Source organism: Ammospiza nelsoni, chromosome 5 (assembly GCF_027579445.1).
Source record: "Ammospiza nelsoni isolate bAmmNel1 chromosome 5, bAmmNel1.pri, whole genome shotgun sequence".
In the NCBI taxonomy this organism is placed as follows: domain Eukaryota; kingdom Metazoa; phylum Chordata; class Aves; order Passeriformes; family Passerellidae; genus Ammospiza; species Ammospiza nelsoni.
The window spans coordinates 74,672,966-74,699,035 of NC_080637.1; the positions used below are offsets into that span (position 1 = coordinate 74,672,966).

The following is a 26,070-nucleotide window of genomic DNA, read 5'->3' on the forward strand; positions in this document are numbered from 1 at the left end:
ATGTGCCTGCACACACACACACACACACACACACACACACACACACACACACACACACCAGGCACACAGGAGGTGCTCACAGCTATATTAGTGCTCGAGGGCACCCATTATTAACTCATTAACACCATTATCTGTTGGACTCTGTTTCCTGCAGTGCCGTGTGCCTGTGCACACACACACACAAAGCAAGTACACAGGAGACGCTCACAGCAATATTAGTGCACGAGGGCACCCATTATTAACTTCCATGTTGTAAAAGAGTTAGAGAAGAGAGTTTACAGGCATTTTCCATTCAGGTTAACTACTGCAGTATAAGTTTCATTGTGTACATCACTGCCTTAAGCCTCAGTGAAAGCTGGTTGCAGGCACAGGTTAAGCCATCCACCCACCTCAAGCATCTTGCAGGACTGCTGTGTGTGAGCAGCAGCTCAGATTTTCATTACACCAAAAGGTTGAACTATTCCGACCAAACCTTTTAAAGCAATCACTTGTTATAGAAACCTCTTGATTTAATCAGGGTCTAGGTCTGTTTTATTTCACTAGTTTAAGGTAACTAGGAAGATTTAAGCAAACTTTTCATTATCCTTGCACAAACTGAGGCCACAGCAGCATCCCACATAACCTGCAGGCTGGGGGTGTATCCTGCACCTTCCATACCAGCACTGCTGTCTGTGATGAGAAGGAAAGGCAGGTGGTCAGATAATGAGACCAGGGCTTGTTTTCCAGACAAGGATCTTGTCCCTCACTACAAGGGACATCAGGGCAGATTGAAAGTTCACTGTTAGGATGTTTTATGTAGATGCTGTTCTGCTATACAGACAATAAGTTAAATGCTCACAACCTCTCCCTTTTAATTCTGGTTAAAATAGCTTGCTCTCTCTTATTTCTTTGAGGAATAATGATGGACCTCTTAAGCTGGGGAGAGAAGACCTCTCTCTCATTTAGAAAGGGATGCCAGAGGGAAAGACAGGGAGCACGTTGCCTTTTAGGAGAGATATTGAGTCATTCTTCCCTGCAGAAGTCTGGCAGGCAACATTGCAGAGTTCATTTCTGAATCAGAAGAGTGTGTAAGGACTGCTTGTTTCATTCACTGCATTGATCTTATTTCCCATATTACTCATAATGTTAAAATACCCACGTCACTTCACTGTGTACCAGAGACATTTATCTGCTGATTTTCAGGTAATTGTAAATTGAGTGTGTCTGTGTGAGCCAGCCAAAATAATCTGGGTTAGATCGTGGATGTTATCTGTGCTTGTGGGTGTAGGGGGAAGGAGGGACTGCTGTGGCACAGTCGTGTGTGAGGCCCTGGAAACATCTTCAGAGGAACAAAAGAGAGAAGAGGACAGTGGTTGTTATTTCTGGCTATGTCTTATTTCCCCACAGCTGTTCAGACCCTTCACTGCCACTTGCAGTTTCCTTCCTCCTCAGGTGAAAGGTGAAGGTGGCTGAGCTTTTCTCATAGTACATCTCTTTGGTGTTGTGTGCCTGGGGACGGCTAGGGAGCTGTCCTAGCATGGGCCTGGGGAAGGTTAACGTGGGCACTGGCATTGCCAAGGGAATCCCTGCTGCTGCCTGGCACAGCTCCTGCAGGGACAGCCCCTTGCAGTGGGAGTACTTGAAAATAAATACTTGCAGTACTTAAAAATACTGGCCTAAGTTTTTGAAATTGCTGATTTCAGATGTGCAGCTGTTGAAGCCACTGAGCTGGAACAGATCAAAAGGAGCTGATTTTCAAAGTTGTTATCTATTCTCTAGGCAGTAATTTCCTTTTAGGCATCTGGGATAGGGGGAGTATCAGAAGTCATCTATGACTTTTAAAAGGACCTGAAGTGTGTAGACAGAAATGCTGGGATAATTGTGGAGGTGTTACCTTCTCAAATCATGCTGGGCACTAATGACTCTTCATGTCCTCTTTCAGCATCCACAATGGAGTGATAGCAGTGTTCCAGCGCAAGGGTCTGCCAGACCATGAGCTCTACAACCTCAATGAAGGAGTCAGGTAAGAGCCTGGGGCTGCAGGGCCTTCTCAGCCAGTGCTCAGTGCTGTGTGCCAGCCCAGGCACCTACAGCTGCTGCAGAGGGTTCAGGTTTGTCCCACTGCCAGTTGTGCCCAGCACAGTCTCAGCTGCTGCTGCTGCAGAGGGTTCAGGTTTGTCCCACTGCCAGTTTGTCTGCAACAGATTAACTGTAGGCCAGTGAGATGTATGATGGGAACTTTCTTCCCTTTAAAAAAAAGTGAAATTTCTACCATTTGAGTTACTTAAGTTACAGTTGAAAAGAAAATATACCAAGATATAAGCTGATATCTGGATTTACAACACTTCACATTTTACTACTTTTTCAGCACTTATTATTATTTACCCAACCCTCTCACTGGCAAGGGCAAAGCAGCAGACTTCCTTATGGAAATTTGTCCAATGCTTTATAAAAGAAATGGTGGGAAAGAATCTGCACTTACAAAAGACAGCTTATTATATTCCCTAGCTGTCTCCAGATATGATCCTCAGTTATTCCCTTTCCCTTACTGCTTATTGCTGCTCTGGCTGGGCACTGGAGGCAGACACTCCAGTATATTCCCCAGAATACACAGATATTCTGGCTTCATCTGTCTCTGTCTGATTCCCAGTCTGGTTCCTTTCATTGTGGAAATATCTTCAGAAAAGTCCAGCCAGATGATACTGGTCCTGTGTTTGCTCTTCTTGAAATGAAAATAAACTCACTCTTCAGTTATTTCGTACATGGCTGGTGAGAAAATGACATACAAGGAGTAGCTTTTCTAGGTTGTCTGTCAGCCAGCATGATCCATCAATCAGGTTGAGTTACTTGCTGGAATAATGGTTAATCAGTGTTATTATTGTAAGTGCCTTTAGGATTGTTCAGCTTTATCTGACTGACAAAAAAGGTACTTCTGGACTGAGATTGCTTGGCCCAGTGCATTTCCCTTAATGTGCTCATCTGCTGCTGAGGGACAGAAGAGAAAAAAATTTCTGCTGATTTGTCAGACAAATATAATCTGGTATGAACCAACAAACAGACAGAAATGTGCCCAAATTTTGCTTTAATTTACTTGGCTATAAACCCTGCACCACAGTGATGCTTGGTGACATTGTTGAGTTGAATTTATTGCAGCATCTCATTTGGCTGATCATGCAAGCTGACTAGAAATGCACTGATGGAAAGCATGATTCTTTTCTTGCTCTTTTTAATACAGGCAATTACTGAAAACAGAGCTGGGATCATTTTTCACTGAGTATCTACAGGTAGGCCTGTGTTTTCTTTATTTAAAGACAACTCTGTTTTATGCTACTGAGAACAATAATTTTACCCACTCTAAACGATGACCTGGAGACCCTTGAAAGCATTCAGAGATGTCCAGTGACTCCTCTGTGGTTTTGAAATGAACGGATTAACGAGATTGGGATTTTGTATACACACGGATAGTTAGACAGGGAAAGCCCACCCTACCACGGTGTTTCTGTAGGTCACTGCTGTCTTTCTTTTGGTTTCAGACCTTGGTTTTTAGCTTAAAATTGAAGTCCTTGAGTAAACCAGGGAAGCTCATTGCAATAGAGTTACTAGGAAAGACTTTTGGAAGTCAGTACCACTGTCTGTTGAAGCAATATTGTTTCTGCTTCTCTAAGTACATGTTTTGTAGGTCAGGCATTTGAAGTTCGAGAAGCACTTTGTACTGCACAAAATACATCCTTTGTCCTAATAACAGCAGGTGATTATAGCAGAATTTCACAAGGGTCCCAAGTGAGTTAAATAAGATGGACACAGCAAGAGCTCTTTGATTAATTTTTAAAATAAAAGACCCCCTTCACTGTCTAAAGTTAAGAATGAACAAAATGTGAAATATGATGGCTGTAGGGAAGTACAGGATTGAGTAAATGTAGTGTGTTCTTTATTTACAGAATCAGCTGCTCACAAAAGGCATGGTGATCCTAAGGGACAAGATCTGGTTTTATGAAGGTAACTTGGATTTTAGCATGGCTATGTGTGTCACAGGTGTTTTAGCAAATGCATTCTGAAGACACTGGCATGCTCTTCATCTCTGTTCCTGGCACTGTGGATCAGCATGTCTCAGTCCATCCCTCAATCCATGCTCTCCCTCTCTTCCTGGCACTGTGGGTCAGCATGTCCCAGTCCATTCCTCAGTCCATCCCTCAATCCATGCTGTGCACTCTGTTCCTGGCACTGTGGTTTACCGTGTCTCAGTCCATTCCTCAATCCATTCTCTCCACTCTGTTCCTGTGGGTCAGCATGTCCCAGTCCATTCCTCAATCCATTCTCTCCACTCTGTTCCTGCAGGTCAGCATGTCCCAGTCCATCCCTCAATCCATTCTCTCCACTCTGTTCCTGCAGGTCAGCATGTCCCAGTCCATCCCTCAATCCATTCTCTCCACTCTGTTCCTGCAGGTCAGCATGTCCCAGTCCATTCCTCAGTCCATCCCTCAATCCATGCTCTCCCTCTCTTCCTGGCACTGCGGGTCAGCATGCCTCAGTCCATCCCTGCAGTCTGCTGTTGGGCCCTGCCCTGGTGCTCTCATTAACCTTTTCAAAGGAGAGGTGCTTGCCCAGAGCAGCACTGAGGGAATCAGGGAAGGATTGTCTCCAGCAAGGACGCCTCCATCTCCTTCAGTGACATCCAGCTCAGGAGAAGTGAAAATAGACCCCTCCCAATTCCTTGTGTCCCCCCCAGGCCCTCACTGGGGGGTGGGAGAGGAGCATAAAAGGCCTTGGCTCTGTGCACACCCTGCCCAGCAATAACTGAAACATCCCTGTGTCATCAGCACTGTTCCAGCCCCTGCCAGCTCCTGGGAAGAAACTGATCCCAGCCAAAACCAGCACATGTTTATTATTACTGTTACTACTACTGCCACCATTGTTATTATAGCTACTACTACTACTGTTACAGCTGCTAGAAATCTTTTAGTTGGTCTCCTGCTGTATTTCATTAAAACTAATGAAAAACAGATTTTTTTAAAATGTTTTAAAAATTAAAACAGAACACCCTTTTCAGTCTTGTGCAGGATGGAGAGAACTCCTGCCTGGTGGTGCTGAAAAACGATCTTGGTGTGTTCCACAAGCCAGCAGCTGGTGGAACACAGTATAGCATGATGATCCATCTGTCACTGAAAGCACTTAGAGTCATCAGCAAGGAAATCATTCAGGAGCTGCAGATTCACCACAGCTGATGTTATTCATCATGTGCTTAGAAAGGTAGAGGGATCAAGTATCCCATAGTGAAGACTGGCTAACTCTGAGTGCAGTCACCAGTGTCAGTGCTTTCATGCAGAATTGCATTGTGATATGTGTGTAATTCTGGGCAAAATACTCCCTGGATGAGGCTCCAAGTAATGCTCTAATACAAAAATTGAGAATAGCGTCACGTTCTGACACCAATAGCAGTATTGATTGATTGCTACTGAATTTGCGTCCTGGTAAGTCCTATTGTCTTGTCTGAATAGGTCAAGATCTCTGATGTCTTCTCCTCCATAACACTTGCTGGTGGAGGTGCAGGCATTGCTCTGCTCTCACAGCTGGCTTGGGGTCACAGGCATGGTAGAGAAGCTTGTCCAGGGTCACATGGGCCCTTTTGGGGAACAGGGATCTGAAGCCAGAGCCCACCTGTTGAACCATATCTCCTCTGTGGATCTTGGCTCCTGCGTTTGCCTCTGTGTTGTGTAAAATGTTCTGTGAGGAGCTCAATATCCAGCTTGGTTGTACAGCCTGGCCAGAGCTTCTCCAGATTCTGCTGGGGAGGATTCCAGGTGGCTGCAGCTGGGGAAGGACATGGAGGTGGCCTTGTTGTGAGGATTCCAGGACATGGAGGGGGCCTTGTTGTGAGGATTGGGAAGGAATGGGTTGGAGGTGGCCTTGTGATGAGGGCCGCAGGGAACTCTCCCCATAGCAAATTCTAACTGCATTGCATGAAAGTGAGAGTAAAAATTACAGCCCTAACACGATTGTTCTTTCCATGGACTTGGGTGAGTTTTTCTGTGTGAGAAAGGGAACAGTGGAAAAGCTGCAAGGGATCAGTTTGAGAGGATGCTTTGCAGAGCATCTCCACCAAGTGTGGTTTGCTCCACTGCCCCGCCGCAGTAGAGAGGATGCCATTTGGGAGGATGCAGTTTGAGAGGATGCTTTACAGAGCATCTCCACAGAGTGTGCTTTGCTCTGCTGCCCTGCAGTTGAAAGGCAGGAGGGAGCACAGTGGGGTGAGTTCCTCTGCAGGAATGCTCCCCAATGCACTGCTGTGCTGTGCTCTCCCCCTGCTCCCCTCCACAGTCCTGTCCAGCAAGTGTTACTGCAAGAGGAAGATGTAACCTGGGCCATTACTCTTCATTCTTCACAGGGTTCTCCTGAGTCACCTCAGACTCTGAGTTTATTAAGAATATTAGGTGAGTCACCTGGAAAGACACAAATATGGAAGGATCCGGTACACCACTGTGGAAAACTAACAAGTAGCTGCTGCATGGTTTATCCTAGCATATAGCAGGGTCACGTTGTTTGCTGCACGTTTTACTTTTTGCAGCCATCTGATTACAACCAAAACTCTTCACTAGTTTGTTTTGTGTTTTTGCAGGGCAGAAGCTACTGGATACCTTAGCTGAAACCTGGGATTTTTTCTTCAGTGATGTCCTGCCCATGCTGCAGGCTATTTTCTATCCTGTGCAGGTGAAAAAATTACTGTGTTATCAAAGAATCTTAGAAAACTGGAAAAAGCAGCGTTACAGGTTCATCAGCAGATTGATGCAATCCTTCAGTCTCTCTCCTTGGGCCAGCCTCCAGTGCAGCTGTTCTGTTTAGCCATGTCATACAAATAAGTTACTTATGCACGTGGTTTGAGGTGCTCAGATGGAAAAGATGAAGGGGAACTTGGAAAACAAAAGTAGAGTGCAGAGAGGCTGGTTAGTCCATCTGCCAATCACACTAAAAGTCAAAAAATATCATGAATGATAAACTGAAGTGTTGCAGAGTGGAATAAATGGAGTTGTGTTGACTTAAATATATGCATTTCCTTCTCTGCACTGTGAATTTTGTCCTGGAAGTATCTCCATTTTTGAAAAGGAAGTGTGTTTCTGAGATCAGATTCTCTGCTATGGTAAGTGGACCGCAAAAGTCAGTGGAGTTTGATGAGCACAGATTTTGAGTGCAGTAATCTTAAATACACCATAGGTGCTTGATCTTCTAATGCAGTGATAGCCAGAGAGTATTGTTTGTCACTGAAGTCTCAAGGAAATCTGTACCACAGGTGCCAGTGATCTTTGCAGTTGCTCATAGATGCCTACAGGTTTTAGTGGGAACTGGGTGCCCGAATATATCGGGGGAAACTTGAGAAACCTTCTCCCATTTGTTCAAGTGGACTTTATGGCTCAAATGATGACCCAGATGTAAACGATATTACTGTTTGCATCTTCAGACAGTCACAGCTATGAAGTCTGAATTAAACTCTGTTGTGTATCTGAGGCCTTTGACAATATTTCAGTAACACAAATCTTATCCCCTGTCAGATGGAAATAATTACATGCATTTCCAAAGGAACCTTGAGGATTTAAGAATCCTAAGTCCCATGTAAATTCAAATAGATCTTGCCTGTGTTCTGACATTTCTTCCAAAAGCCCAATTGGTGCTTATGTGCTCTTGTAAATTCTATTCATTAGCAACTGAAGCTGATATGGGACCTTCTTTACTTCAGTGTAAATAATTTAGGAAGTGAGAAGGAATGGGTTGGGTCAGGCTTATTTATTCCAGACTTAAGTCAACCCCAGTTGAACACCAAAGCTGCCATAGGTACAGCCAAGTATAGCCAAGGAAAAACCCCTCATGGCAGAGAGAGAAAGTTTCACAGCTCTGCATGAGCCCTGCAGACAGAGCTGGATTGTGTTCTTGTATATCACAACTCCTGCAGACAGAGCTGGAGTTGTGTTCTGCAGCTGGAGTCCTCCTCAGTGAGCAGGCATTGCTGAACCAAAGACAGATGGCTTTGAAAATGCAGCAGCAAACTTCAGCTCTGCTCCTGCTTTATAGTGAATCTCTCAAACTGTACAGAGAGGAGCATCCACAGTTGGGCTGAGTCAGGATTCCTGCCAAATTTGGAGAGAGTAAACAGAGAATACTCAAAATCTTACAAAATAATGGAAATTCAACTAACTTGCAGTTGTGCCTCTTTTTTTAACTTATGATACATTTAATTTGTGACAAACTGTTAAAATACAAAATATTCCTATCTCATGCAGCTCCCATCCCACCCCAGCCCTTCATCCTTTGCATGTGCAGTCAGACACAGTCACATCTGTAGAGTTCATTGGTGCCAAATCGAATTTACTGTGCAGCCTTGGGGGCTGCTCTCTGTCCTTTGGGATGTTTCCTTCATGTTTCATTTGGGTTTGCCATTCCTGTAATCCCTCAGGAGTGGAGGAAGGAGATTGAACAGAGGATTTGGGAACTCATTTCACACTGCTTATAATCTTTCTTGCTGTCTTTGTGTTTCCAAGGGAAAGGAGCCCTCTGTTCGGCAGTTGGCTCTTCTGCACTTTAGGAATATAATCACCCTCAATATCAAATTGGAGGATGCATTATCCCGTTCCAGAGCCAGAGTTCCACCCTCTATTATTCAGATGCTGCTCATACTTCAGGTAAATTGGTTACTTTTCTCAGCCTGTCTTTCTCTACTGCATTGCTGAAGTCTTCTTAAACAGTCTCTGATTTTGCTCATTCGTTGGAAATATCCTACCCAGAGTGCCAGAGCTTCTGTGCTACCATGGTCATAATATCTAAATCCTAATATTCTAGTACCCAAATATCCCAATGTCTAGTGTCTAAAAAATCTTATTAGCCTAATATCTTAATTATCCAATAGTTTAATAGTAATAATGTACTCTATATTAATATGTCATCTAGGATAGAATATCTAATAATAATGTGACATATAATGGTGTAATAAAATAATAATTGTAATAATTAAACTATCAAATATCTTAAAGTAGGGACATAAGATCAAGAGAGTGTGAAAGTACAGGCTTGTTTTGCAACTAGGCCCTGAAACATGAAGCTTTGCAAGCTGGCAGGTGTGTGGTGATGCCATAGTTTCCATTGGATGCTCTGTGTTGCTGTACTTGCAGCTCAGGGTATGAAGGGTCACATTGGAACAGGCATCAAGTGAATGTGCAATTCATACAGCAATGGTTGAATCCTGGGAACCACATTCTATCAGAACTGATGATATAAAAACATTAGGACCAGATACTGGTATTTGACTTCAGTGTTAGATTTTTTTCTCTCTGTGTAGTAGTAGGAGAAACAAAATTAGAAAATCCAGGCAAAAGGCAATTTTAAGATATTTTTACTTGCTTAATTAAATAAAAGCATGAAGTATGATGTGGAGAAAAGGAATGAGGCAGAAGGGAAAGAGAGAACCAGGGGTGGATTTTTAAAGGGTGAGGGAATTGAGATTTTCATGGCTTCTGATTTTTTTATAAATCTTTCTTTGCTCTTCATCCCAGTATGAATTAGTTCTGTATGCAAAATTGTTTTGAAGAGCAAGATAATCTAATGAGGCCAATTTTGAAAATGAAGGAAAGGAGCAAGATTCTGTCTGCTGGGTCAAGAAATGGGATTTCAACTCTCAGAGGAATTAGTGATAATCTCAGTGTCCATTTGTTGGAGCGTTCAATGGTGTGTTTAGCCTGATTGTCTCAGGAAAAACATCCTTATTATGTAGGAATGTCTGCTTGGTCTTGTCTCCCTTCTCATAGCCCCCACCTTCCAGAAGCTTCTGGAAACTGCGGGCTGATTGTGACACAGTGACAGCAGTTTGGGTCTCATGGAGACTGGTGTCTGGAGAGAGGAGAGGAGCGAGGAGCCCCAGGGCGAAGCTGGAGCATGGACCTAAATGTGTAATGAGGCATCAAGGGATTGACAGGGACTGAGCCATGAGCCCAGCTGCCTTAGCAGACACCAGGGTCTCCACACAAGGCAGTGCCAGTGCAGAAACCTTCTTCAGGGAGATGGTCTGAGGCCTCAGCCCCTCTGAGGTGTGAGGTGAACTGCCCCTTCTCCATCAGCCTTCAGCAGCTGACAGCTCTGAAAGCTTCCTGTGAGCATTTAGGAGTCTGTGCTGGCTGGGCAGGATCTGGCTTTGAGTGGATTCAGTGCTGGGCTGGCAGCTGAGTTCCATCCTGATTTCTTCTTTGCAAATCTGCTTTCTTCAGCAACCCCAAGTGTTGACACCGTGGATGCCCAGTTTAGGGCAAAGGGTCGCATCCATTCTTGTTGCAAAGCTCTTCATGGAAATCAATAACCAAGTGAGAGGGAATTTGCCCCTGGGTGTTTATTTCTGCATACTTTGCCTATGGTTCCATGGTGGGGATGGTGGAAGTCTTTTCTTGGCAATAGCTCTGCTAATCTTGTGGTTTAAAACCTAATGGGAATTGTGGGAAAAGGTCAGAAGAAAATCTGGGAATTAGCTACTTACATTCTTAGTGGTGTTAGTGAGTAGTTGGAATTCAGAGCAAAGACTTTTTTCTGAACTCAAATGTCGTGTTAAACAAAATCAAATTTTATACATTAGTGACATCATGGAATTTTCTCAAAGTAGTCGAACTCCATTTGTTAATACGGCTGGAAGAGAGCAATTCAGCTGTCCAGTGAGCACATGGTGGTCTTGTGGGCTTTGATTTCCTGGACTGAGACATGGTGTCCTGATGGGAATGTTGCCTAATCCTGGTTTGTGACCACTGTGAATAGCTCTGCCATAAGAAACCTGGTGACTGGAGCAGACTCCCATGGATAGGAGATCAGCCAGTGATAGCATCTGGAGCAGGTGTTGAACTTAGTGCTGAGATTGCCTGTTTCTGTCCTGGACAGCCCCGTGCAGCTGTGGGATGTAGGTAAGGAGTAGCTCATGTTCTTTAAGGCAGCAGCTGTAATGTCAGAGGTTGGAGTGCACCACTCTGTTGGACTGGATTAAAGGGGCAGAGCTTTTGGAATTAGTGCAGGGTGCATCTGGTGTTATGTTTTGGCTTCTCAGGGTGCAGGGGAAAAGCTCTGTTACTTTGTCAGGAGAAGACACTTTCCTTATGGGACAGAAATAGAAATTTTTTAAAGAGGAAATGGAACTGCTCCACTTAAAGAAGCAGAGATCAGTTCTCAGGTTAATTATTAGACTTGGGTTCTGCAATTCAATAGAGCTCCTTCTCACCAGGGCTGTAACCTGGTGTAATTACAAACCAGCAATCTTTCAGCAAAGAGAGAACTCTGGGAGGAATAACGTTCGTGTTGTGGCAGTCAGGGGTAGCTTCATCAGGGCTTGCAAGAAGAGTGCTTGTATCACTCACACTGTGAGCTGCCAGCACAGCCTGCCTCAATTACAGAGCACAAACTGCAATGTTGATCCTCTGTGGCTGCTCACAGGCAGCACAGGCTGCAGTGCCTCCAGGATGCTCCTGTTTGAGCTGCAGGGAGCTCAGGAGCAGAGTCATGGATGAAGGAAGGAAAAGAACTAACCCTGCTTTTCAGCTCTGAATGATGCACAGGAGCTCAGGCTGCTTTAAATGAGGCTACTGGAGAGAGGAGGGGTGAGTGGCGGAAGAGTTTAGAAAAGAACTTTCTGAACCAAAAAGCAAAACTATCCACTATCCAACCTGCTTCCCAAAGTATGTTGTCGAAGATTACCCTGGCTGCTGAAACTGGAACATCTTATCTGCAGGTAACTCTCCTGAGGCCTGAGAAAGCCGAAAGAGAGGAATTAGAGAGTGTTCACCTGCATCTTTCAGTTAACATCAGATTATTTGAATTCACAGAACCTCTTAGGGTGACCTGACATATTTGCACAATATCTCTTGTGCTGAGGGAGGAGGCCTCACAAACATAACACAGTTATCTCTCATGCTGGAGGCTGAGTCCTCACTAAATACAGGCTCTGAAGGAAAAAAATGAAACCTGTGGTTTCCTCTGTGTCTCTCTGTGCCTCATTTGAAGTTCCCTACCCATTGTCTCTCTCTGTTGAGGAAGACAAAATGAGCTGCCCAGAGTGACCTTTTTGTTATTTCTGCAAAGTTCCTTCCATTTTAAAGGAGTGGAAAAGTGCATTGCAGATCTGAGAGTAAAATGCAGAGGGTGCTGTTCTTCCATCCCAGCAGCCACATGTGACACTAAGGACAGCGCAGTGGTTAAAAACAAAATAATCTTTGCTACCAGAAAGCTGCAGCTATGGAGGGGCTGTAGCCCCCTGATGCCAGTTGTAGTCAGTTCTTTATGGCCACAGGTTTCCACAGGTGGTGAAAGTGCTTTTGGGAAGTTTTCTTACTAAGTCTCTCAGACCTGAAGCATAGGTTGAACAGAGTGGTGTGGGTGTGAGGTTTCCACATGCTTTAATTTATCTTTACATTTGTCTGAGTTCCTGGTTTAAAAAACACAAAACGCATCAATCAGTAAATAAATGTATTGTAGACCTTATTTAAATGTAAATCACCATATCAAAAACCTGTACTTTTTCTGGGTGGTGCATAAATTGGGATGTTTTCTTCCTTCCTGGTGGAAGGGTGGTTTGTTGGTGTTGTTTGCATCATCCCCATGAGGTGTCAGGTAAGAAATCTTGCAGCCAGGACACAAAGGGAAGAGCCCTCTGTGGCATTGTGTTCACACGTGCAGAACTGAGAGTCTGGCCCTCACCATTCACGCTGCAGAGTACTTTGTAGGTACATTTAATTTTGTGCATTATTCTCTCTTTTTCTAGTTTGTTTATTGTCTCTATCAGCGAGTGAAGTTTGCAGCAGTTAAATTGACACAAATTTGTTATCGTGGAGTGAATTTGTATTGCTGGGATTTGTAACATGGCACAGCGTCTGATGAGGAGTACTTGTCACATTTGATTTTGAGTTTGTTCATGTTGCTGTGTCTCTAGGGGAGGTTGGGGGCACTGGTGGTCACTCCTGACCATTCCTGACTGCTGGGGTTTGTTCAGGAGTAACTCCAACATAGCCCGTGCTTCTGCACCACAGACCCAAATAGTTATGCACTCGTGTGCACCCTCCTTGTAACTAAGGACAGGGGAAGGCCATTGCCACCTGAAAAGAGGTTTTATTTTCAGATCCAGTACTCTCCAAAACTAGCTCTCAGCATATTTCCAGCACCATGTGTTGTTGCCAGTTTTGTAAACTTAGGCAGTGGAAAAACAGGGAAGCAACATAAAAAGATACAGTTCTCCTTTGATAGATGTGAACCTGTCTCATGCACACCATGTCATAGTAATTTAAATGTGCATCTTGTCCCTCATCTTTAGCAGAAGGATGGGGGGTTTTTTGGTGTTTTATTGAACACAACTATAACTTTATCTGCACCAATTAAACACAATTATTTTTGAAGGCAGTTTGCATTGTCCAGATTCCCTTTGGGTATTACAGTCATGGTGCATTTTAAGAGAACCTCATATTAGGTAAAGAATCAGTTCTGCAAAGGATACCGGTTACTTAACCAAAGGTGCATCTTTGGGTAGAGTTGGTTAAACTAAAATAAATGTCTTCTGGAATTTGCCTCTAGTGATGAAACCAGTTGGTTAAAACCAGTACAAGTACATTGCTGGGCAAATCCTTAATCCCTACCAAAATAGAGTGAAATCAGTGAAATCATTCTTACCTTGAATTAGCGTGTTGTTGCAGACCCTATGACTTTGTTGAGTTAGAGAAGGAGAAGATTTTAACTAATTGCATTCGTCTGTACAGATTCTTTTGTGGACCCATTTGGGCTAGTAGACTAAATCTGGCATAAAAGACAGCATAGAAATTTGAAGTGTTGAAAAACTCTGAGCAGGAAGTGTTCCCACAGCGCAAGAATCCTTTGAGTCAGGATGCTTTAACACTGTAATTCATGAGTTGTCTACAGGAGGAATAGAAGAAAGTTAATGCAGTATAATACTGCTGTATAAATGTGTATAATACTGCAGGGTTTGCTCTGCAGGACTGACATCCTGGGCATTGGAGGGGAGAGAGCCCAGTACAAGAGGAGTCCTCCTTCTTGTGAGTTCCTACAGTGGGTACAAGAGGGAGATGTTTGAGCTTTTCCTCAGAGTGCTGTGCGTGGCCACTGGGGATGGAGGGCAGTGAGCAGGAGACTCCCAGGACGATGCAGTGTGCTGCAGTGAGAGCAGCAGCTCCTCTGTGCTAGGGGAAGGCTTCAGCTCTTGGGCAACACCTGCTGCTCCAAGAACCACTGTGATCCTGTCCAGAGCATGTGCTGGATGGGTTCAGACAACCAAACAGTGCTTAGAGCAAGCTAAAGCTGTGCAGAGCTGGCAGCAGCTCCTGAGGCCTCTCCTCAACCAGGTAAACCATAACGTAACTCGCTGCCACAGGTTTGGCTGTGAGCAGTCTGTGATTCTGTCTGGAAGATCGGTGCAAATTGGGTGATTGGCTGTGAAGTTTGTGCATCCATCTCTTCTGAGGAAGATAGAGGGCTGCAGATCTGCATCCTGAATGTGACCCACAGTGTACCTGGGAGCATGTGCTGTGCTGCATGTGGCCAGGACGAGTGACCCACTTGTCTCCAGCTTGTCCCCATGGTGGTTTCCTGCCTGCCCTGAGGCAGGGCTGGTCAGTGTTACTCAGGTTCCAGAAGGCTGGGATGCAGTGAAGGAGGGATAACAGGTACTCCTGTAAGGGCACTGGTTTCCAAATGCCTCATTCCAAATGCAAGGCTGCTGCTCTCTCTTTGGCCATGCCAAGCAGCACATCTTGCTGTCTGTGTGCTCACCAGGGTGTGCAGGCTGCAGTGCACCAAAAGCCTCCACCACCAGTGTTGGATGAATCCTGTGTTTTCACAACAGATAGTATTCTGCATCTGCCTTATGACTTTTAATTTCAGTTTTCTGTGGGAGCGTCTGGGCAGTGATTGTTATCCAGTGTGTGTCAGATTATCACCATTGCCTGTGTGTATCTTTCTGTCATATTGAGTTCTCCTTTGCTTTGAGGACTCTGCTGCTTTAAAGCAGAGAATAGTAACATTTCTTGGCTGTGTGCCTGTGTGGTTAGACAGGGCAATGCATGAGGCCAAGACCTCTGCTTTCAGAACTGAGCCTGTAAATGCCTCTGGCAGTGTTTGCTTTCACAGAGCACCAGGTCAGGACTGTTCCAGCATTTTGTGGTAGACAAGGGTGAGTGCAGCCATCACGGGTGCCCCTGATGTCCCCATGTGGAGGATGCTCCAGCAGACTGAGATCCAGATTGTTTATCTGGCCATGAGCTGAGCCATACACGGTCACTCCTTGTCTGTGGGCAGAGGACTTTGCTCTCTGTTCCATTAAGTTACCAAGAGCGATCATTGCTGAATTACTTTGTTAAATAACCCAGAAGTTTGCCTTTTCCTCTTTTCTTTACCGAGTTCAGAAGTTGCAGCAAGCCCCAAGCCATGCTGTGTCTTTCACTGGCAGGGCCTGGGGCTTGGGTCCGCAAGGTCTGCTTTGTTTGTTCCCCTGGGTCTGGAGGAATACAGATTTTATTTATGTTTTATTTTATTCTTTTTCATTTTTTTCATTTAAAAGCTATGGAGCAGTTTATCAGTTGAAGCAGAAGACAATCCTTTGCAGCAATATTACTCATGTACACATGCTGATCAACTGAAGTGTTAAAGCTCCAGGTGAGTGCTCCAGCCTTTAATCAATGGCCAGTCATTGATTCAGCACATGCACAAGCCTCAGGTGGGCATGAAGTGGCTCCTCCATTGCATCCAGTTTTAGGGTACCTTTAGACACTAGAGATACTTTCCAATGTATAATTTATTAGGTGAATGGTCTGCTAATAGCCTGTGCTAAAGAGGAATGTGAAAAGCAGCTGGGCAATGCTGCTATTTCTAGGTGCTACAGGTGGTGGGTACTGATAACCAGAACGGGAAAACACAGAACCTGTGACCTTTTATCAGTACTGAGCGAAACCCTGAGTTACTGCTGGTCAGTTAAAAGCTGTTTGGGTGTTCAGTAGTTGTTGATGATGATATTCATGTACAGATGAGTGAGGAGTTACCTGAGGCAGTGTGTATGCAGCTGTTGAGCCAGAACTGAAGCAGCCTCTGGTAAAGGCGAATGCAGAGAGGAGCTCAGCAATGATGGGGGCTTGTTATCAAAATAGGTTATGTTTCTGGAAGCTTTACAAGTCAGGTAGCCTGTGCCTACATACAATATTAATAAGGGCTTAGGGGTATTTTTTTGTCAGAATTTATGTACATTTAAAAACAGCATATAAAAGGTTAAAGTAATGAACATTGAATATGTTTTAAGGTTATCTTTGAGAGGGACCCTTTACATCCTTAAATGCCTGCCTGAGGTCACCTCTGCTTTAGGACTTTTAAAGAAATCCTATATCCAGAAGAAATTCTTCCCTGTTGCAGTGGTGAGGCCTTAGCACGGGTTGCCCAGGGAAGCTGTGGCTGTCCCGCCCATGGAATTGTCCAAGGCCAGGCTGGATGGGGTTTGGAACAGCCTGGGACAGTGGAAGGTGTCCCTGCAGGGGATGGCATGGAATGGGATAAGCTTTGAGATCCCTTCCAACCCAAACCATTCTCTGATTCTGTGATTGTACATACTGAAAAAGGAGGCTGTGGCCTTATGTGCTCAGGTACAAATCCCCCAAGTTTTATTATTCTGAACATTCCTGTTTGCTCATTTATTCTTCCCTTTGTGCTTTCACAAGAAGCCCTTGTGCCCTCAAAAGCTCAGGAGGAGTTTGTAGTTAGTTTACACAATTAAGAGATGGAAACCTGGGCAGTTGGGTGCATCCCTGCTTGCTGGAATGGTTGTGGATGTGACTTACAGGGTTTTGTTCCTAAATACAAGAAGAGTTTTATTCCAGTGCCACACTCAAGCGTTGCAGTGGGCCCCGTGCGTGCGGCTGGTCCAGCAGATGGGGCAGTGTCCTCATAAAGGAAACAGAGAAATAACTGTAGGCTTTAGGGATGGGGCCCTTCTAGAGTGCTTGCATGTTTACAACATATAAAAACATGGGACAATGTGGTCATAAAGTAAATATATAAATAACCTGTAGGCTTTAAGGATGTGGCCCTTCTGGGAGTGCTTGCATGTTTACTTATAAAAACCAGTCATGCATAGGCCCCTTTTAATGCATTTGAACTACTACAGGAAAACTTTGGTTTCAAAACCATTTAATTAAGGCTAATGAAGTTTAGGATTTGGGTACTGTATCTCATGCAGTAATACCTGTCTCTGTTCCTGATAGGTGCCTTCCATATTCAGGACTGCGATCCCCATGATCCCCACGCCTTCAGAGCAGGACAGACTCTTGTCATGATATTACATTATGATTCTTTCCAAGTGCAAGCACACTGAGGTGACCCTTGTTGGGTTTTGGAACAGTGTGATCAGCATGAGGATGTGATCCAGCACTTCCACTCTTCCAAAGTACTAAAGTGCTTGCAGATATTTGATATTGAGCTATTTTGGCCCTCAACTGCAAAACAAATAGGTCAGGCAAGGCCTTTGAAAGGAATTTAATAGATACATCCCACAGTCATAGAGAAGCATAAAACTCTTCTGCTAAAATGAGACTAGGTTTATGAAAGGCCACAGTTATCTTTTAAAGTAAGTTCTTGCCAGTCTGCAGAGCAAATATTGCACTAAAGATACAGGTAGAATTTCTGTTTTACTGGTAATGCTTCAAGTTTTATTTTTTCTCCAAATTGTGATAGAGCTTCTTGTAAGCTAAGCATTCAGCCTTATGACTTTGGCTTTATTGCTTCATAGCAAAATACTGAGATAGTAAGGCATTGAGCAGTAAGTACAAGAAGAAGCATAAGCTGCTAAAATAACAGCACAATATTTCATTATCATTATTATTATTATTACTATTTTTTTTATGACTTTTAAGTCCTGTCATCATTTTTTCAGAAACAGTTGTGACACAAATACCCATCCAAGTTGACTTAACTCTAAGGCTAATTTTGTTTGCCTTTATAAGCACCAATCACTTAGAAATTTGGGGAAGGGTCTAAAAAGGACTTTGTATAGAGACCGATGTAGGTGGGTGTACAGATGTCTGTACATACTCAGCCATCCATTTATCTGTCCTTACATGCAGATATATGAAACATTTATAGCTATACTTGCCTCCATTCCTAAGCCTCTACTAGTAGTGCTTTTCTACTGAATTTGGTGTTACACAAACAGGCCATTGCACGTGTGGCACAGGAGATGGGTTAGAAACCTCTGGTGGGGAGTTCAAATGTGCTCTTGGGCCTGGCATGTAAATCAAAACAAGCTTCTTGCAGGCTCCCAAAGCTTGCTCTGAGCCTGCAGACACTTCTCTAGGCCACGTGGGCTGATTCATAAATAAGCGACATTGTCTTTATATCATATGGAAAGTTTAGACTGGGAAGGCTGAAATTGTCCTTGCTACACTTTGGGATGCGCTTGTATTTGGTAAGACAAAGGCCTAGAGGATGCTTGTCAATGAGAATCACATCAAGAAGGAAGCAGGAAAACTGCTGGTTTATGGGTCAGGATGGGATCTGCACCCTGGTACTGCTCCTGCTCTGACAGGAGCTCCACAGCCAGTAAAAACTTTAAGGGGTTGCTCCATCAGCCCCCTGCAGAAAACCTGTGAACAATGGTCACTGCAGGAAGGATGTCACAGGTAACAGAGCATGTTTGTGCCAAGGCACGGTGCAGAATCAGCACTGGCTCCAGTGAACACCACATATTTTATGAGTTTTCAGTATATGTTTTTAAAAGTATCCCGCCTGCGGCCGGGGAGCCCTGCCTGTGGGACCGCCCGTGCCTGTGGAACCGCCCGTGCCTGTGGAACCGCCCGTGCCTGTGGGACCGCCCGTGCCTGTGGGGCCTCGCCCGTGAGGGCGGCCGTGCCCTTGGGGGCGGCCATGCCTGTGGGGCAGACAGAGCCTGTGGGGCCGGCAGTGCCTGTGGGACACTGCCTGTGGGGCAGAGCCTGTAGGGCCGGCCGCGCCTGTGGGACACTGCCTGTGGGGCTGTGCCCGTGGGGCCGGCCGCGCCTGTGGGGGCGGCAGAGCCTGTGGGGCCGGCCGTGCCTGTGGGACACTGCCCGTGGGGCCGGCAGTGCCTGTGGGGCTGTGCCTGTGGGGCCGGCCGTGCCTGTGGGACACTGCCCGTGGGGCCGGCAGTGCCTGTGGGGCTGTGCCTGTGGGGCCGGCCGTGCCTGTGGGACACTGCCCGTGGGGCCGGCTGTGCCTGTGGGGCTGTGCCTGTGGGGCCGGCCGTGCCTGTGGGACACTGCCCGTGGGGCTGGCAGTGCCTGTGGGGCCCGCTGCGCCTCTGGGGCAGTGCCCGTGGGGCCGGCGGTGCCCGTGGGGCTGGCAGTGCCTGTGGGGCCCGCTGCGCCTCTGGGGCAGTGCCCGTGGGGCCAGCTGTGCCTGTGGGGCCGGCAGTGCCTCTGGGGCCGGCTGTGCCTGTGGGGCAGGCACAGCTCACACCCCACTGCCTGCACCTCGCAGCCACTCCTCGTCCTGCTGGCCTTAATGCCGCTTTCCCTCTTGGTCTGTCTCTCCCCACTAGACTTTTCAATTTTCCTTCCTCTTTCTTTGTCTTTTCTAGCCCTCTTTAGTCGGTCAGCTTCTTTTGTTGTTCTTGGTTTTGGTTACCAAGGAGCACTTCTCATGTGTAAGGTTGTCTCAGTTCACTTAATTTCGTTCTAGACCATCCATTTTTAAAAGAACTCCTCGCAGTGTGCAATGCAGCGGGGTTCTTTACCCACAGCTGATATTCAGCTACTTGTCTTTCACAAGTACAAAAAATACTAAAATGGTAGAAAAGTAAATAAAGTTCTGCAGCAAAGCCTGGCATGAGCACTGGCTTCTGCCCTTCATATATGTCATGTTTAGTTCCAGAGGTATTTGGTGTGGGAGCCTGCTGCGGGATGTCCCCAGCCCTGGCCTTTGCTTGATGTGCCCATGATGGGTTTGTGAATATGTGGTAAGGTAGCAGGCATGGTGCCTTTCTGAGGGCTTGGCTAAATCCCAGCAGATTTAGAAACCCTGAACAGATCTCAATAAGCCAGGAATGACTTGGAAATAATACATGCACCTTCATTAAGTCTTCTGAATTATTCCAGTGTTAATTTTGCCTGGAGGAATAACTGTGGGCTCATTCTACTGTTCCTTTGATGTTTGCAAGCTTTTGGATCCACTGGATATGTCTTTCTCTTCACATTTGTGTTTGTGGCTGTCCCAAAGCTTTTCAGGACATAGCACATCACCAAAGATCATTATTTGTTATTTAAAAACTGCTGTACTGGAATTGAAATTCTGTCCAAATGTGAATTGTCTGTTAGCCATTATTCATTTTTCATTCGTAAACCTTTATCAAGTGATGAGGCAGGGCAGCGAGCAGGGTGTAGAGTCAGCCATTCAGAAACACATCTGAGAGTCACTCTGGACTCTGGCTGGTGAATCACACTGAGCTGTGAACACATCCTGAATGTCAGGATCCTTTCACACGCTGAAGGAAGTGTTGCACCTTTACTCATCTGCTCTTTATATTGCTCTCCGGAGCCTTTCATCCCAATCGGTTTCTTTGTACAGTAGCTCAGGAACACATCATAAAATCTCCTAAATTCTGGCAGAGTACTCGCTGAGTATGGCATTTAGGATCTTAATTCTGCGACATGATGTGTTGAGCACATGGGAAATGTGAATTTGCTCCATATTGCAAGAGGTGTCCTACTCAGGAGTGTAGGGGGCTCTGCTCAGAGCACATGGAGCACACGCTCTGCAGCTGTGAGATGAAGGGAGAATGCAATTCTGCAAAGTTTTCCTGTCATCTCTGCACCTCTCTGGCTCTGCTCAGAGCACATGGAGCACACACTCTGCAGCTGTGAGATGAAGGGACAATACAGTTTTGCAAGGTTTTTCTGTCCCCTCTGCAGCCTAACAAGTGTGCTTGTGGGTGGAAGTGCAGAGTTAACAGCTAAAGGCTAAACATTCTGGCTGTGGATGATTCTTACCATGCTGATTACAATGTGACTTTTGCCTGGAACATGATGGGTGCCAGGGCATGGATGAGGAAAGAGAACAAACTTCTTTACTGTAAATACTGGTTGTTGAAAATATCCTGGAAGTATTTCTGAGGGTTTCCGTTTCACCTTTCTCTTAATGCTGTTGGTGTTGCTGAGATGGCAGTGACACCCTGTGGTACCAGATGCCGTCATTCAGGAAGTCACTGTAAGATTGCAACAGCAAAAAGTCCAGGGATTTAATTCCTCCTTACAGGTCATGGCTCTGTCCTTCCCTGAGTGCTGTGCACTAGGTAGGATGTACTTTGCTGGATTTACATGTCCTGGAGGTAGCTCTGGTCTGATCCACATCTCTTGGTTTTACAGAGGAGGAATCAGCTGTAGCAGCACACCAGGCTCACATTGCAGGGCACCTTTGCTTTCATCAGTGAAAATGCTCGTTCTGCTCTGCCTGCCCTGGTGAGCCAGGAGAGCTCGTGATTGAAGAGGCAGTGCTCATGCTGGGTGTTCACTCTTTTTCAGGGGGTCCATGAGTCCAAAGGTGTGTCTGAAGATTATTTGAAGCTGGAATCCCTGCTCCAGAAGGTTGTTTCTCCTTACCTGGGCACGTACGGGCTGTACTCCAGCGAGGGACCCTTCACGCACTCTGCCTGTATCCTGGGTAAGGACAGCGCACACTCACTTGGCACAGCACACAGAGCTTCCCAAAACCTTCCCAGAACCTTGCTCCGTGTAGGGCCAGGGCCTGCACCAGAGGTGCTGCCAGTACTCACATGAGTACATCAGCCTTCTGTTTTAACACCATTCTAGGTGCAGAGTCACAGTGAAACTTGCAGTGGCAAAAGATGGAAACATTCAGTAAAATTATTCAGGAGTGTTTAGCATTTCCACTCTACCTTTTAACAAGAGGGCTTCAACACAGGATGCTTTATGGACAGTGAGAGGAAGAAGCAAGAGGCCACTTTTAAAGTACTCAGTAGTTCATTTTCATGAGTGTTCATGAGTACACAAAGATTGTAGAAGACTGTTAAAATTAGGGAAGAGAGCCGGAATTTGTCTTAGAAAAGACCAACATGTAAGCCTTCAAGCATGTAAAAGCTTTCTGCAGAGTAGAAGGTTATAAGCTGTTCTCCATCCCAGTGGACGTGAGCAATACAGAGTGGGTCTTACACAGCAGTGAGAATTCCTATTACATGGAAGGAAAAATCTCTTTATTTCCCATGCATTGCTCCTGGAGATTATTGACTCTTCCCTGCTGAGAAGCTTTTTACCTGTCAGAAACATCAGCATCCATAAGGAGTAAGGGGGAAACATGGGCTGGCCTGGTTGAGTTCCCTCCAGCTTAATTTCAGATTCTTGGAGCTCTGGAGCCTTTGGTGACTTCTGTGATGGCAACATTTAGCCAGGATGAAGGTGCAATATCCTACATACCAATGCAATTTGGTCAAAATACAAGGGAGATACTACCAGTGTAAATGACAGAGGAAATGGGGTAGTACCTGAGTATTCTATTGTAAATACTGGCATGGTCTGATTAAATAGAGCAGACAGAAGGGAAGATCAGTTCAATTGCATGTTCTCTCTGCAGTCAATTCATCCTGTTTGCCTGTCAGAAATGGTCAGTAAAGCAGTTGATTTTCTCTTGGAGCTGGATGGCAAAATGGTTGTGTTGCAGCAGGTGTTCAAGACACAAATGAGTTTTAAGTGACTAAATAGAGGCTGGTTATGTCCTGAAAATGGTTCAGGATTACTGCTTTGTGTTCATTGCTTGCCATTAAAAGACCACAAGCATTTAAATGGAGCCTCAAACTGACATTTTCTAAATACAGGCTTTTGTATGTCGGGATAGAAAAAATGCACCCAAAGAGAACAAAGCATCAGTGAAAGGAATTGTTAGCAAATAAATGTCTGAGTACATGACTGCATAAGATAGGGAGGTTTTGGTGGGCTGGGCACTTCCTCTTGCTGTGGTCTGGGTTGTAGATGTAGCAATACTCCTGAAATGGGGCTCACTGTAATCACTGAGCCTGTATACTCCTGAAATTTCCTGTATACTCGTGAAGTGGGTCTGACTGCAGTCACTGAACCGGATCCAAGGGAGCTTAGTGTGCAAGTGGCTGCTGCTTTTGAACTAATTCTCTTCAACTATTTTGGTAGCATGTTGCATGTTGTTAGCAGAGTTCATAGCCCTAGGAACCTTTTCTCATTACCAGCTCAAACTCCTAACAATGAAAAAGTCCAGAAAGGAACTTGGATCAGATGATTTCACTGCTGAGGCAGACACGGCTGCAAAATGCAGTCTTAAATACTGGCTTTTTTAGTAGTACAGCATGTGATTGGAATTTGTGTCTAGGTGAGCACATAACTGCACAATAGCATGATTTGAAGGGATTGGAATATGTTTGAGGGAGCATGTACCAGCATCCTGATTTAAAGCAGACAGGTTATTTGCAGTAGCTGTGTGACTTCCAGAGGGTAATTTGATCCCCTGCTCCAGTTGTGCCTCCTTCATGGGATGGCAAAGTGAGAGCAGCAGGAAGAAAGCTCCAAAAGTGAGACCTAATTCCAGTACCTGTTATTCACACCACCTTTTCTTCTGATAGCAGGAGTGAATCTGAGCACTGAGACTGCTCAGAGTTAGAGTGGTGGTTGTTTTGCTCATGATGCTCGTTTCATTCACACTGCCAGGACGTTCCAGCACTAAACTACTGCCAGAGAGGGAGCTCAGTGCTTACTTGCTGCCATCTGCTGCCTATTTTTTTGAAACTCCCTCTTGGTTAACAGCATTCAAGCAATCGCTGCTGGATTGAAGGCAGATTTGCGCCCCCAAAAGAGAGGTTTCTGTGGGCACTGCCCTCTAGTTAACATTCTCAGTCACTCTTGGTGGTCTCCCCCATGTGGTCTCTGAACTTTGAAGGGTTTTCCAGAATCAGTAGAAAAACTGCCTGTCTTAATCGTCATGCTCCAAATTTGAAGAGACTTTATTTTCCCAGGATGAATGGAAAAGTTAAATTTCAGTGACTAAAAATGTTTATAACCCGAAAAAGAACAGAATTTCACTTTCTGTTCCTGTCTAAAGGAGGTACTTACAACTATCACCTCTCACTGTATTTACTGTTTTAGTTCAGCCACTGAAGGTATGTGAATATAAGGGAATCTCGGTTATCATTTGTAAAGATAGATTTGAGGTCTACAGTGTGCTAAAGAAATCTAGGCAATCTGAATCTCCAAAATCAGCAACTTCTTCTAGAGAAGTTTCATTGCAGAAAAGCTTATGAATAATCAGGACTTTGCATTTCCTTTGAACACTGATAGTGAGGAGTACCATCCCAGGAGGCTGTGCAGGTGTGACTGTGGTTCTCTGTTCACAGAGAAGCGGTTCTTCAGGCGCTCCAGGTCGGGGGAGATCCTGGCCAAGAACCCCGTGGTGCGCTCCAAGAGCTACAACAACCCACTGCTGACGCCCGTGGCCGAGTACGACAGCGAGAGCGCGGCTGCCAACGGGGCGGGCATCCGCAGGCACTCGGTGTCGGAAATGACCTCCTGCCTGCAGCTCCAGGGCTACCCCGGCCTCACCCCCATCACGGACAGCGGCTCCAGGGGCTCCATGAAAGGCTCGCTGCCCGGAGAGCAGGAGAGGCCCGGCGCCGCGCCGGGGCAGTGCTCCAGCAAACTGGGCACGGCCGAGCCCCAGAAGGGGCTCTTCCGCTCCACTGGCGACCCACACAGCTCCTTGGAGCTGGACACAGACACTGCCTTACTGCCAGCTCCCTCCTCCAGCCCTGAGAACATGGTGGATCAGATCTTGGAGTCCATCGACTCTGACTCTGAAGGCATCTTCATTGATTTTGGCCGAGGCTGTTCCAGTTCATCGGCATACAGTGTGGATGTGAACAGGCAGAGCATTGTGTGAAGGATGTTAGGAGACAGACTCTGGAGTTCAATGATAGATGACAGTTACCAAGACAGTGTGTTGGACTGTGGTCAATACAGCCCCACAAACTGTGGGGTTTAATGATATATGACAGTTACTGAGACAGTGTGTTGGACTGTGGGCAAGCTGTCTGTGCCTGGGCAGATTTCAGGCAGATTGGCCAGGGCACCATGGCTGTACTGAACACACACAGTTTGGTTATAGCAGGTGGGAATCTGCTGAGGGGGAAGCAACTCCAACTGCTTTTCCCCACGCGTGGCACCCTGCAGATGGATTTCCTGTTCCTTTGTAAACCTAGGGGATCACAAACTCACAAGTGTCTGGTAAAGTGCTGTTAGTGCAGCTGGCAGTGATTGTTTAGGAAAACAGCTCAGCAATAGTTGTGCTCACTTCTGATTTTCTAAAGAGGTTTCCTGCAGATGGTAGGTTGTTCTCTGAAGTGAAACACCTCAGCCAGAGGAGAAACAGCTCCTTTAAAAACAAACAAACAAATACAAAAGGCTTTTGGCTTTCATGCCACAGAATACAATAATGAAGAAGTCTCTTTTAATCTTTTTCTTATACATCCTTGTATGTACTCCTTTGCCTAATGGTGACTTGGAGTTCTTGAAGAAAGGTAAATAAACAGAAATTTGCTTCCTGATGTCACACAATGCCCAGTGTCTCCTTTTCTGTTTCACTGTGTCCTCAGCCAGTACCTTCTGTCTGGGAGGATTGTCTCAAAATTGGCTTCCAAGACCAAAATTCATTTGCTCTGAATGTGGCACTTGGAGAAATCTGTACTGTCAGCTCCTGAAGCATCTGTTGTGTGGAGAGATTCCACCATGTTTCAACTTCCTTGTTTCCTAAATAAGTGAAAATCTGGCCTCTCAGGAAAATCCTCAGTATATATTTATATTCTTACGGAAATGCCATAATGCATCTGCTGTCAGTGACGGTTTTGGGAAGTGCGAACCTTGCAGCTCTCCTTATCCTGAGCACACCCAGCCCTTGGATTCTCTCTTGCAGTAACACAGTGGGTAAGAGCTGGATCAGTGGTTTTGCAGAGGATTGGTGCATGTGATCCCAAGGTGGAGCAGAAATCCTGCTGCACAGTCCAGTTTTGGTCAGGGGTTTGCAGTGAAATCCTGCTGCACAGTT

The 26,070-nt window shown here is 45.5% G+C and overlaps 1 protein-coding gene across 1 annotated transcript in view; it reads left to right on the forward strand.

Moving 5' to 3' along the window:
* Positions 1-25,583, forward strand: part of PRR5 (proline rich 5) — a 31,712-nt gene extending 6,129 nt beyond the window's left edge. Inside the window, exons 2-8 of the mRNA XM_059472457.1 lie at positions 1,922-2,002; positions 3,215-3,263; positions 3,918-3,975; positions 6,593-6,684; positions 8,505-8,645; positions 21,519-21,657; positions 24,368-25,583. Of these exons, the coding sequence (XP_059328440.1) occupies positions 1,922-2,002; positions 3,215-3,263; positions 3,918-3,975; positions 6,593-6,684; positions 8,505-8,645; positions 21,519-21,657; positions 24,368-24,909 (1,102 nt within the window). The 3' untranslated portion in view covers positions 24,910-25,583. The remainder of the gene's footprint in view (positions 1-1,921; positions 2,003-3,214; positions 3,264-3,917; positions 3,976-6,592; positions 6,685-8,504; positions 8,646-21,518; positions 21,658-24,367) is intronic.
* The last annotated feature ends 487 nt before the right edge of the window (positions 25,584-26,070 follow it).